At 48.5% G+C, this 13,518-nt stretch overlaps 2 protein-coding genes across 3 annotated transcripts; one reads left to right on the top strand and one right to left on the bottom strand.

Moving 5' to 3' along the window:
- The first annotated feature begins 1,229 nt into the window (after nt 1-1,229).
- Nucleotides 1,230-6,483, top strand: LOC116519998 (microtubule-associated proteins 1A/1B light chain 3C-like). The gene is made up of 4 exons (XM_032234124.1): nt 1,230-1,404; nt 3,457-3,512; nt 4,189-4,295; nt 5,479-6,483. The coding sequence occupies exons 1-4, from the start codon at nt 1,365-1,367 to the stop codon at nt 5,639-5,641; spliced, it is 366 nt and encodes a 121-aa protein (XP_032090015.1). The 5' UTR covers nt 1,230-1,364; the 3' UTR covers nt 5,642-6,483.
- A 1,066-nt stretch (nt 6,484-7,549) lies between these two features.
- ZBTB3 (zinc finger and BTB domain containing 3) lies at nt 7,550-13,131 on the bottom strand. 2 transcript variants are annotated; one of them, XM_032234466.1, is made up of 2 exons: nt 13,091-13,131; nt 7,550-9,879 (listed from the first exon to the last, which is right to left on the bottom strand). In XM_032234466.1, exon 2 carries the CDS (start codon nt 9,821-9,823, stop codon nt 8,510-8,512), a length of 1,314 nt encoding a protein of 437 aa, XP_032090357.1. In that variant the 5' UTR covers nt 9,824-9,879; nt 13,091-13,131; the 3' UTR covers nt 7,550-8,509. The 2 variants fall into 2 exon arrangements, with proteins under 2 accessions (XP_032090357.1, XP_032090356.1); XM_032234465.1 differs by having other exon boundaries at nt 7,550-9,889.
- Between the last annotated feature and the right edge of the window lie 387 nt (nt 13,132-13,518).

Below are 13,518 nucleotides of genomic sequence, written 5' to 3' on the forward strand. Positions count from 1 at the left end.
AGAATAGAGAATAGAATATAATTTAGAATAGAATAAAATAGAATAAATAAAGAATAGAATAGAATTTAGAATAAATAGAATAGAATAGAATAAATAGAGAAATAGAATAGAATTTAGAATAGAATAAAATAGAACAAATAAAGAATAGAATTTAGAATAAATAGAATAGAATAGAATAAATAGAGAATAGGATAGGATAGGATCCTTTATTGTGATTGGACACACGAGGAATTTGTCCTTGGTGCATTATGCTCTCAGTGTACGTAAAAAGACAAGATACATTCGTCAAGAATCATAAGGTACCACACTTAGTGATAGTCACAGGGTACAAATAAGCAATGAGGAAACAACAGCAATATACATCGGAAGAATACAAGCAACAAAGTTACTTGTTTATTTATCACTATTGTTAAAAAAAACACACACACCCCACAGCAAGAGAGGTTTTAAAAGTTTTTTTTTAAACACCTGGCAATGAAAACAGGTTGCCCAGCCAATCAGATGGACCAACAGGTAGATTCGGGGGTTTTTGTTTAAGGATAACAAGGACAGGATTTAGAGAAATGTACACAAATACACACAACACACACCCACGTCAGCCTTAATTGAAGGCTTAGGTATAAGAGAGACTATCAGACGTTTGAGGCCCTGTTTATTATTGTTTTTAAACAAGCAAAAACGAGGGGGAAAAAACAGACGAGGAGGGAAGGGGGAAATGTAGGCGAAACCTGGCAAAAAGGCAATAAAAGAATGGTAAATGGTGTTTAAGTAGCCAAAGGATCAATAGATCGAAAGTTCCCCGCCCCGAGGAGCTTCCAAATTAAACTGGAGAAGCGAGAAAAGGTGAAGGATGGGGCGAGAACCGCGTGGCTGCCCGTTCCCACGACCCGTTTAAAATCCCTAGAACGCGTGCAAAATAAACCATCCAGGTTTGCCGTTGCAAAGTCGGTTTGCCCAACGCGGCTGGGGTGAAGATCTCTTGCAAAGCTCCCCCCCCCCACCGATGCCCCAAATCGCTAATCAACCTCGCCTTTTGACACCTAGTGGTGGGGAGTTCCCACGACCCGTGGGGGAAAAAAAAACTCCTCCCAGGCTTTCCCAGGATTGGGTTAAATTCCAGCGGCTTCCGAGGAGGGTGGGAAACACGCCTCTGGAGCTGTATCCTTGCGCTGCGGATCCACCCACTCCCCCATCCCCACCAGCGGAATTAGCCCCGATCCTGAAAGCAGGGAATTCGCGCATCTTGCGCTATTTAAGCCGCGGCAGGCTGGAGGGAGGAGGACGACGACTGCAGAGCCGTTCTCGGGATTTCGGCGCGCCTCCGCCTCTCTTTGTCAATTGAGCTCTCGCGGCTGGATCTCCCGATGGCCTCCTTTCCTCCCTTCAAACACCGAAAACCGTTTGGTAAGCGACCCGTTTCTCTCCTGCTCCGGGTAAAACGCTCCGGGTTGAGGTGTGTCTCCCCCTCCCCACCAATTGCTACCGCCCCCTATTGGACCAAGGGGCCAATTCACCTCTTTTTTTGGGGGGGGGGCTGTTTTCTTCATTTTTTGAGAACTGTAAGGGTTAATGAGCAAGCTGCGTTCCCACGATACGTCCCCCGCGCCATACGTTTCCCCAGGTTAAGTAAATCCGAGTGGACTCGGTTAATTCAGTTTTCTGGGCGTACATAAATTAGGTCTCCTGTTTTTTTGGGGGGGTGGACTAGATGACTTCCAAGGTCCCTTCCAACTCTGATAATCTGTCTCTGAACTGCTAATTGCTCGGGGTTTGTGGTCCTAGGACCCCCGGGGGGGGGGTCTTGAAACTCAAAATTATTTGCTTGCCTGCTTAGAAAAATAATTGTATATTAAAATACTATTGTGCAAATTCTGAGAAGCTGTGCAGCAAATCCATTGTAATAAATATTAATATTTAATATTAATTAATATTAATATAGCAGCAACAAGTGCGTCCGTTTTAATAAGTATTAATAAATACCCAGACCAACAAAAATACTTTTGTAATTTTTGGAAGCGGTGCCAAGAGAGCCTAGGTTTATCCCAGCATAAGAAGTGAGCTGTTAAGTTTTTGTCCTGCTATAAAAATGCAGGAGATTGCACTTAATAGGAATCTAACTACCTTTCCAAGCTCTCAAGAGGGGTGGTATTACAGATCCCATCGCTCCCAGCCAACATAACTTTGATGCTTTGGGATTAAGGTTGCTAAAAGGCCGGAAGCCATTCCTCTGCAGATGGACAAACTTTAAGGATTGCCCTAAGCTACAATTAAACCATCTTTGACAGACATGGTTTGGTTTTAGGAAAGGATGGTTTGACTAGTCACCCATTTTGTGTGTGTGTGAGAGAGTGAGTGAGACAGACAGACAGAGAAAAAGACAGACAGGTCAGAGAGAGGAGGAGGGAGAGTAGAGGAGAGGAGGAGAGACAGAGAAGAGAGAGACAGAGACAGAGGGGGAGGAGAGAGAGAGGAGAGATAGAGAGGAGAGAGAGGAGGAGAGGAGAAACAGAAGGAGAAAAACAGAGAGGAGAGGAGAGAGACAGACAGAGACAGACAGAGAAGGAGAGAGACACAGAGAGAGAGACAGAGAGAGAGAAGGAGAGACAGAGGAGAGACACAGAGAGAGGAAAGAGATAGAGAGGAGAGACAAAGAGAGAGAGACAGAGAGAGGAGAGGAGAGAGATAGAGAGAGAGGAAAGAGAGAGAGGAGAGCTAGAGAGGAGAGCAGAGACACAGAGAGAGGAAAGAGAGAGAGAGGAGAGCTAGAGAGGAGAGACAGGAGAGAGACAGAGAGAGAGAGAGAAAGAGAGGAGAGACAGAGAGACAAGAGAGAAAAGAGAGAGGAGAGAGAGAGAAGGAGAGAGGAGGAGAGACAGAGAAGAGAGAGACAGAGAGAGAGAGAGGAAAGAGAGAGAGGAGAGATAGAGAGAAGGAGAGAGGAGGAGAGAGGAGAGGAGAGAGAGAGACAGAGAAGGAGAGAGACAGAGAGAGGAGAGAGAGAGAGAGAGAGGAGAGAGAGAGAGGAGAGAGAGGAGAGAAACAGAGAGAGGAGAGACAGAGAGAGAGAGAGAGACAGAGAGAGACAGAGAGGAGAGATAGAGAGGAGAGATAGAGTGGAGAGACAGAGATGAGAGAGAGAGAGAGAGAGAGAGAGAGACAGAGGAAAGAGAGAGACAGAGGAAAGACAAAGAGAGGAGAGAGACAGACAGACAGAGACGAAATTCCTAAGTATTTTCTGAGTTGTAAACCCAGCTGTTGTGTACCGCAAAGTCACTTTTTATGACTTAGTGTGAAGTGGATTTTGCTGCTCATCCGAATTCCTTTCACAAACCACAGTTAAACTGAGGCTTAGTGTGATGTGTAGGAAACCAGGCTCTGGGAATGACGGAAGCTGGGACTGTCCATCCACAATCCATGGTGAATTCTTTCCCATTTTCCCAAAACTTTTTATTCTAGCTTCCAGGAAGAAGGAAGTGACTGCAATCCGGATCAGATTTCCTTATAAACTGCCGGTAGGTGTGTTTTGTGAATTTTCTTAAGAGCAAGTCTCTTGCACAACTGGAGTGGACTGGGGTCTCTTTTTCTTTCTTTCTTTCTCATTCCTTCCTTTTTTTCTTTCCTTTTCCATTCCTTCATTTTTCTTACCTTTCTCTCCTTCCTTCTTTTCTTTATTTTCTTTCTCCTTCCCTCCTTTCTCTTTTCCTTTCCTTCATCTTTTCTCCTCTTTCCTTTTTCTTCTTTCCACTTTCCTTTTCTTTTTTCCTTCCCTTTTTTCTTTCTCCTTCCCTCCTTCCTTCTTCTCTTTCCTCGCCTTCCTTTTTTTCTACTTTCTCCTTCTTACTTTTCCTTCCTTTTTTCTTTCTCTCCTTCCTTTTCTTTTTCTCTTTGGTTTCTCCTTCCCTTTCTTTTCCTTCCTTTTTCTTTCTCCATCCATCCATTCCTTCTACCTTCCTTCTTCTTTCCACTTTCCTTTTTTTCTCCTTTCCTCCTTCCTTTTTATTTCCTTTCCTTTTCCCCCTCTTCCTTCCTTTTTTTCTTTCTCTCTCTTGCTTCTGCTGTTTGTTGAGGGGAGAGGGATCTGTTTAACCTCCCTCGGAGTTTCGTATGCATATGTAAACACTCAAAGATCCGTTTAAACCCATACTTATCCTCTATACCTTCTCAAACTCCCCTCTGGGTTAATTGCAGGTGGTTCTGGAACGCTATTCAAAGGAGAAAATACTGCCGGCTTTAAACAAGGTGAAGTTTCTAGTCCCTGGAGAGTTCACTATGGGCCAGTTTGTCGCCATCATTCGGTGAGCATTTAAAATCTTGCGGCAAATTCATTAATAAAGGATGGGGGGGGGGGAGGAGAAGGGCCTTCTGCCAGATGGGGGAGAAAATTAGAAATGCACCTTTACAGGATGTTTTTGTTAAACAGAGGAGGATGGTTTTAATGAGTTCACAAATGAGGAAATTAGCACTTGAAAACCAAATCGTTAAATGGTGATTAGCAAGGAAGTGTTGGGTTTCCCCCAAAAGAGCCGAGTGGATTTCTGGATGTTTTTCCCAGCCATCAAGTGGATGATGGGATTGAAGTACAGGTGGGTCTACTGACCAGAATCAAGATTTTAATTGGGAAAGGGGGTTGGTCTAGGTGATCTCTAGGTCCCTTTCCAACCTGATGATTCTACTGTATAGTGCACCTAGTCAACTAGGTGACATTGGGTCAATCGCCAGGAGACAGGGAGTTCTAGTCCTGCCTTAGGCCTACAAGTCAACTAGGTGACATTGGGTCAATCACCAGGAGATGGGGAATTCTAGTCCTGCCTTAGGCCTACAAGTCAACTAGGTGACATTGGGTCAATCACCAGGAGACGGGGAGTTCTAGCCCTGCCTTAGGCCTACAAGTCAACTAGGTGACATTGGGTCAATCACCAGGAGACGGGGAGTTCTAGCCCTGCCTTAGGCCTACAAGTCAACTAGGTGACATTGGGTCAATCACCAGGAGACAGGGAGTTCTAGTCCTGCCTTAGGCCTACAAGTCAACTAGGTGACATTGGGTCAATCACCAGGAGACGGGGAGTTCTAGTCCTGCCTTAGGCCTACAACTCAACAAGGTGACATTGGGTCAATCACCAGGAGACAGGGAGTTCTAGTCCTGCCTTAGGCCTACAAGTCAACTAAGTGACATTGGGTCAATCACCAGGAGACAGGGAGTTCTAGTCCTGCCTTAGGCCTACAAGTCAACCAGGTGACATTGGTTCAATCACCAGGAGACAGGGAGTTCTAGTCCCATGTTAAGACACGAAAGCCAGCTAGGTGACTTAGGGCAATTACCAGGGGAAGGGGAATTGTAGCGCCGCCTTAATCCAGCTTGGACCATTCGTGCACCTGCACAATTGCAAGAAGCTTTGGAAATTGCAAACACACACACACAATCCATGTGTGCCAAGGACCGTGAGGATCTCAACATTCCCTGTGTCTTCCTTCCCCCAGGAGCCGGATGGGCCTGAGGTCCACGCAGGCATTCTACTTCCTGCTGGACGGTAACCACAGCCTGGTGAACATGTCCTCCACCATGGCTGACATCTACACCACCTACAAAGACGAGGACGGCTTCCTTTACATGACCTACGCCTCCCAGGAGATGTTCGGTTGAGGGCCTTCAAACCTTCTTGAGAAGTTGGCCCGGGAGATTGTCCTTTCGTTTTCCCACCCGTTTTATTCTGAATTTGGCAGTTCTTCGGAACGTGTTTCTCAAACTTGGGGAGGTTCTAATCCTCCCCCCCCCCCCGGCCCCGTTGCGCAGAACTGACTTTACGGAGGACGGTTTTGGGGTTCCTGAGCTGCAGGGACCTCTTTGGTGGCCAATTGTCTTCTGCTTGGTGGTCTTCAAAGGATCCCAAGCTTAAGAATCTGGCCACTTCCCTTCCTCTGCCAGTCTTCGGCTCCAGATTCCCCTGCACCCTTGTTCAATTTGGGGGTGAAGGCTGAGCCCTCTGCTATTCCCAATCCCCAGATTTTGGTTTTTCTCACCCCCAAAATAAGACAGGAATGAGATCCCTCCCGCTTTTCAGTGTTTCTCAACCTTAGGCACTTGAAGATGGGCGGACTTCGTCTCCCAGAATCCTCCCGCCAGGGGAATTCTGGGAATTAAAACTCCACTTCTTCAAGCTTGTCAAGGCTTGAGAAAGCAGTATGGGGTGCTAACTCCCATCGTTGTACCGGCCGAGGCTGCTGGGACCTGTAGAAAATTCAGCTCAACAGCGGCGGGAACGCAACACTAAGGTGGTGGGAATTGTGTGCCAAAGGAATCACACAACTACCTCGGAGTAGTCAAAAGTTTTCGTCGGGAGGAAAGCGTTTTGTCACGACTCGGGAATTGAAGTGGGAAGCGTTTAAAAATTTGCAGAGCAAAAATGTTGGGAATAATGGCTTAAGTATAAACCCGTAGTAAACTTGCACGTGGCTGGCAAGCCCCGATGTATTTGGAGTATTTATTTCACGGCTTAATTTTCGACGTGCGAATTTACGCCTGCTTTCCTTTTTTTTCCTTTTGCTCCTAATTCGGGAGTAAAAACGTTTTTCTTTAGTTTCCTCGATCTAAAGCTCCTACCACCAAGACTTTATTTTTTTCTCGCTGCTCCAAATCAAACTCTTTTGATAGTTTCAGCTTGAGGTAGAGGGGAGGCCTACCTGAACGGTGTAAGGGGCTCAGTCTTGAGTTTTGAACTCAAGTCTTGCCAAGCGGCTCAATGTTTTTCCAGCTGTTTTCAATGAAAATTCGGAATCAGAAATCTGACCTGCCGGCCAGCAGAGCTGGGAGCAGAGTCGGAGAGTGAGGAGGGTTGGGGAGGAACCTGGGCCAGTCCTGGAGTCTGGGGGAGGCTCTGATGAGGGCTCTGTGTCGGAGGCAGAGAGGGGGCCAGGGCCGTCTGACAGTTATCAGCTGCCTTCGGAGTAGGGCATCAGTGAGGCAGGGCAAACAGCTGGAGCCAGAGGTTTCACGACCCAAAGTAGATAACGTTATCTGTGCTAGAAAGGAGTGGAGTTTGCTCTGTATGAAACTGATGATGCTACCTAGTAGGGCAAGAAAACATTCAACTCAGAGAGCACCAAGGACTCCACAATTCTCCTCAGCTCCATAATCCCTTATAACGCTCCCTTCTAGCACTGACGATGTTACCTAGTTGGGTCATGAAACATCTGCAAGAAAATCATCAAGCTCAGAGAGCACCAAGGACCCCACAGTTCCCCCTTGTCCTCCTCCTCCTTCTCTTCCTCCTCCTCTTCCTTCTCCTCCTTCTCCCCACTCCCTTTTAGCACTGATGATGTTACCTAGTTGGGTCATGGAATGTCTGCAAGAAAACCACCAAGCTCAGAGAGCACCAAGGACCCCACAGTTATCTTCCTCCTTCCCCCTTCTAGCACTGATGAGGTTACCTAGTTGGGTCATGAAACGCCCGCAAGAAAACCACCAAGCTCAGAGAGCACCAAGGATCCCACAGTTATCTTCCCCCTTCCCCCTTCTAGCCCTGATGATGTTACCTAGTTGGGTCATGAAACGTCTTCAAGGAAACCCACCAAGCTCAGAGTCTGCGAAGACCCCCAATGTACTTAGAACAACGAATAGGAAACACATTCCAATGGGGTTAGGAGGTGTACCTTTAAAAGTGGAAAATAACAGCCACGCGTACCACAGAGATTCAGAAACATGGGGGCTTGTCCTTATTTTTTTGTTCTTTTTATACTGTGGAATAAGCGTCTTGGTCCATAAGGCTACACCTGAGCTACTTACAAACAGGTTAGAGAATTGCAACGGGGGGGCGGGTGGCAGTGGTTTGCTGTGAAAGGAGGCAGGGACGCGACACCCCTCGGAAGCGGGGAAGGAGAGTTCTAGGGTGCCTTCCCCCAACTTGAGTGGGTGGAGGCCTCAAGACCCGGTTCTCGTCCCCAGGTGTGTCTGAAGCCATGAACTCCCTTTAGGCTGCGTTATGGCATTTTAAAAAGACCATCCTGTGCCTTTCCGTCAATCACGTCTTCCCCGCTTGGTGCCGTTCACAACCGACAACAGATTCCGGAGCCCCTTGGCGAGTTTTCCCGTTTTTCCCGCAAAGAACATCCTGAACCGCCTCCGGCACGGAGAACACAGTCCCCACTTCCCCCACAAAACCAGCAAGGCTCTTGAGAGGGCTAAAACACCACGCGAGAGTCACCGTTTCGCCCACAAACGCACCAGCGATCCTCGTTCGGGGATGGTTGACGGTGCGAATCCTTTTCGAATCCGACACAGGGATTGGCCTACGTTGCCTCTGCCTTGTTGGAAAATTCCCCGGATAAAGGAGAAAACCGAACATTTTTGAAGCAGTACAGTCCGAGACAGTTTGGATAAGACAACGCCACCCGGCCGAGAAGGAATGGGAAAATTTAGACCCCAGTTGCGTGGCTTCTTCCACCGCGAATGGAGACGAGCAGAGAATTCCGACTCCCTTGTTTCGGGAAGCGTTCCGGGCCGTGGGGAAAACCCCTAGGAAGGATTTTCCACATCATGTTTGCAGCGTTTGACGGCCAGGTCTTCGTTGTGAGCTTTCCGAATGTGCCGATAAAGATCTCCGGACTGAGTGTAACTCCGCATGCAGTAACGGCATTCGTACGGCCGTTCCCGGGTGTGGACGGTCGCGTGGCGCCGCAGCGTGTAGGAGCAGGAAAAGGTTTTCCCGCACGTCTTGCAAGTGGGGACATCCTCGGTGAAAAGGTTGAAATTGGAGTGGGAATCGTAATCCTGCAAGTACATCTGTTCGTGCAACGGAGGAGTAGCCATGGTGGAAAACGTCTGTCCTCCCGGCATGGGGATCAAGTGATACGGGGCATTTTCTGGAGGTAGGAAGTTGCCCTCTGAAGAGACCTCTTCCATCCCGCTGGGCTCTTCGAAAGCATCCGGGTGTCGCCCGCAGCCCACCTCCCCGCCAGATTTCGGAAATATGCTTTCTAGCCTTAGCTCCGGGCCAGGAGGGACATCCAGCTGCTCTACCCCGTCTGGTTCCTCGTCGGAAATCACGATCGCTTCCACTTTGACCCGGACGGACGTATTCGCTGACTCCTTGTGTCCGACGCGCTGTTCTTCGTACCTCTCCGGAGGCGGATCCAAGCCGGAAGTCCCCTCAGCTCCGGAAGGATACGAGCTACACAACAAAGTTTCGGTGGAGCTGCTCGGGCTGGAGAGAGAAATGTCCATGATAGGGGGCGGACGAGGCCGTGTGGCAGATGGCGCGTCCATCCCGGGTTGCGTGGTGTCCGCCACGTCCAAAATGGACGCCGATAATTCTTCAGGAGGTGTTTTCTGTCCGAAGTTCCAATCCTTTTGGGGGGTTTTCTCGGGGTCGCAGGAGTGAGGCGGGGGCAAGGATGCAGGCTGGCTTTCTGCGGCCGGCAACAGACTTTCCTCCTCCTTCTTCGTGCTGTCGGCTTCGGCTAAGCCTCGGGCTTGCAGCTTCTTCTTACACACCTTGACGATGTCGTTCATGTGCAAATAACTGGCGGCGGCTAAGATGTCCTCCACCGGCATGTCGCCGAAGGAGAGGCTGCCTTTGTACATGAATTCCAGCAGGAGCCCGAAAGCTGGGGCGGTGACGATCTCGCTGTTGATGGAGACCAAGTCTCGCTTATCCAGCCGCTCCTTGTAGAACATCTGGAAAAAGGCACTGCAGGAGGCGAGGACGGCTCGGTGAGCCAGGAAGCGGGCGCTGCCCACCAAGACGGTGCAGTCGCAGAGGAATCCCTCGTGTTGCTGCTCCCACAGCTTTCGGAGTAAGTTCTTGCTGTGGTCGGGGAACTCCATCATGAGGCCGGGAGTCTAGTTCACGACAACGGGAAGGTTGGAGGCATAGTCGGGCCCAACTGGAAGCAGCTGGCAAGAGAAGAGTCATTGTTGGAAAAGGAAATAACAACAACAACAATAATAATAATGGCATGGCAAAATAACTGGACACTTGGACAGCTAGTGTTTTTCCCGCCCCCTGCCATCACTCTGCTGAACCTGTAATTCTCCCAGTGCTGTCTTATGCCTCTCTACCCATGTTGTATGGCTGTGGTATGATTAGCCTCCTTCTCATCTTCCCTACTACCCACTGTTATTGGTATCGTATTATTATCATTATTAGTCTGTTGCTTTGCCATAAACACTGAGAGCTTTTGCACCGGAGACAAATTCCTTGTGTGGCTAATCACATTTGGCCAAATAAAAGTTTTCAATTCCTATTCCTATTCTATTCCATCTAATTTCTCTATTCTATTCTATTATCTATTCTAATTTCTCTATTCTAATTTCTTTATTCTACTCTATTCTGTATTCTATTCTATTCCATTCTTATTTCTCTATTCCAATTTTCCTATTTTATTCTATTCTAACTTCTCTATTCTAATTTCTCTATTCTGTATTCTATTCTATTCCACTCTAATTTCTCTATTTTAATTTCCCTATTTTACTCTATTCTATTCTAATTTCTCTATTCTATTCTGTATTCTAATCTATTCCACTCTAATTTCTCTATTCTAATTTCCCTATTTTACTCTATTCTATTCTGTATTCTATTCTAACTTCTCTATTCTAATTTCTCTATTCTATTCTGTATTCTATTCTATTCCATTCCATTCTAATTTCGCTATTCTAATTTCCCTATTTTACTATATTCTATTCTAATTTCTCTATTCTATTCTGTATTCTATTCTATTCCATTCTAATTTCTCTATTCTAATTTCCCTATTTTACTCTGTTCTAATTTCTCTATTCTATTCTGTGTTCTATTCTATTCTATTCCATTCTAATTTCTCTATTCTAATTTCCCTATTTTACTATATTCTATTCTAATTTCTCTATTCTATTCTGTATTCTATTCTATTCCAATTTCTCTATTCTAATTTCCTTATTCTACTCTATTCTAATTTCTCTATTCTATTCTGTATTCTATTCTATTCCATTCTAATTTCTCTATTCTAATTTCCCTATTTTACTCTGTTCTATTCTAATTTCTCTATTCTATTCTCTATTCTACTTTTCTCTCTATCCTATTCCCCATTCCTATCCTATCCTTAGTTTTTCCCCCAAATGCCATCACTCTGCTAAACAAATAATTCCCTCACCACTGTCAAACTATTCACTAAGGCTGTATTATTATTACTATTAGTCTTCTCATCGTTCCTATCACCCACCTCCTCCCACTTATGACTGCAGGACTGTAACTTTTTTGCCTGTATCCTTATGATTTATATTGTTTCCCGATAAGATTTGATTGCTTACTTGTACCCTATGACTATCATTAAGTGTTGACCCTTATGATTCTTGAGGAATGTGTCTTGTCTTTTTATGTACATTGAGATCATCTGCACCAAAGACAAATTCCTTGTGTGTCCCATCATCCTTGGCCAATAAAGAATTCCATTCCTATTCCTATTCTTATTCCTAATGACGATGGACATCAACAAATCCACCATCCTTTCAATTGCAAAAGGCAGCTTGACTGGGAACCACTGACATCCAGATCCCCATCCTGCCCCCTCCCCAAGAATAAGTCCTTAAATGCCCCCCCAGGCTGCTTTGCTGCCCCCTCCCCATTACTGAGTCAATTCATCCCCCCCAGCCTCATCACTGCTTCCCCCTCCCCAATACTGAAGTCAATTGGACCCCCAGCTCCTCTTGCTGCCCCCCTCCCCAACAATGAGTCCTTAATTGCCCCCCCAGGCTCCTTTGCTGCCCCCTCCCCATTACTGAGTCAATTCATCCCCCCCAGCCTCACCATTGCTGCCCCCCTCCCCAATACTGAAGTCAATTGGACCCCCAGCTCCTCTTGCTGCCCCCTCCCCAACAATGAGTCCTTAATTGCCCCCCCAGGCTCCTTTGCTGCCCCCTCCCCATTACTGAGTCAATTCATCCCCCCCAGCCTCACCATTGCTGCCCCCCTCCCCAATACTCAAGTCAATTGGACCCCCAGCTCCTCTTGCTGCCCCCCTCCCCAACAATGAGTCCTTAATTGCCCCCCCCGGCTCCTTTGCTGCCCCCTCCCCATTACTGAGTCAATTCATCCCCCAGCCTCATCACTGCTGCCCCCTCCCCAATACTGAAGTCAATTGGACCCCCAGCTCCTCTTGCTGCCCCCTCCCCAACAATGAGTCCTTAATTCCCCCCCCCGGCTCCTTTGCTGCCCCCTCCCCATTACTGAGTCAATTCATCCCCCCCAGCCTCACCACTGCTGCCCCCCTCCCCAATACTGAAGTCAATTGGACCCCCAGCTCCTCTTGCTGCCCCCCTCCCCAACAATGAGTCCTTAATTGCCCCCCCAGGCTCCTTTGCTGCCCCCTCCCCATTACTGAGTCAATTCATCCCCCCCAGCCTCATCACTGCTTCCCCCTCCCCAATACTGAAGTCAATTGGACCCCCAGCTCCTCTTGCTGCCCCCTCCCCAACAATGAGTCCTTAATTGCCCCTCCCAGGCTCCTTTGCTGCCCCCTCCCCATTACTGAGTCAATTCATCCCCCCCAGCCTCACCATTGCTGCCCCCCCGCCCCAATACTCAAGTCAATTGGACCCCCAGCTCCTCTTGCTGCCCCCCTCCCCAACAATGAGTCCTTAATTGCCCCCCCCGGCTCCTTTGCTGCCCCCTCCCCATTATTGAGTCAATTCATCCCCCCCAGCCTCACCATTGCTGCCCCCCTCCCCAATACTCAAGTCAATTGGACCCCCAGCTCCTCTTGCTGCCCCCTCCCCAATACTGGGTCCTTAATTGCCCCCCCCAGTCCCCTTTGCTGCCCCTCCCCAATACTTAAGTCAATTGGACCCCCAGCTCCTCTTGCTGCCCCCTCCCCAATACTGGGTCCTTAATTGCCCCCCCCAGTCCCCTTTGCTGCCCCTCCCCAATACTCAAGTCAATTGGACCCCCAGCTCCTCTTGCTGCCCCCTCCCCAATACTGGGTCCTTAATTGACCCCCACACACTGCTGCCCACCCCATCCCCCCAGTTTAAGGGATGACTGGATCCCGGGGAACCCTTCTTTCCCCCCCCCCCAATAGGGGGTGCGTTGGGCGACGACGGGACCCCCTTCCTTCCCCCACTTACCTACCACAAAGCAGAGGCCTCCCTGGACACGCCCCCTTCTCCCTGATTCGCCCCGCGACACTGTCCCTCTCCGGGAAGGCGGAGTAACGCCCGCCACGCCCAGAGAGCCTCCCCTCGTGATTGGCTCCCTCGCTCGGCTCTTTCCCGCCCGTGGCCGCCCTCGCCCAACCTGGGCGCGGCCGGGAGATGAAAGGGGATCGAGGCTGGGCCCCGCCTGCTCTTTCTCTCGATTGGCCGGCTTGACGCGGCCCGGGCGTTCTGATTGGAGGAGGCGCGCGGAGACGCCGAGGTTTCTCAGCGTCGGCGGCCCAGCAGAGGGTCCTCCCATAAATGATGGTTGGCGGAAGGAGGCGGGATTTGGGTTTCCCTGGTTACCAGGTGGAGAGGAGGGGGCTTTTATGCAAATGTAAAAATTATGCAAATTGAGG

This window comes from Thamnophis elegans, chromosome 17 (genome assembly GCF_009769535.1).
Source record: "Thamnophis elegans isolate rThaEle1 chromosome 17, rThaEle1.pri, whole genome shotgun sequence".
Lineage (NCBI taxonomy): Eukaryota > Metazoa > Chordata > Lepidosauria > Squamata > Colubridae > Thamnophis > Thamnophis elegans.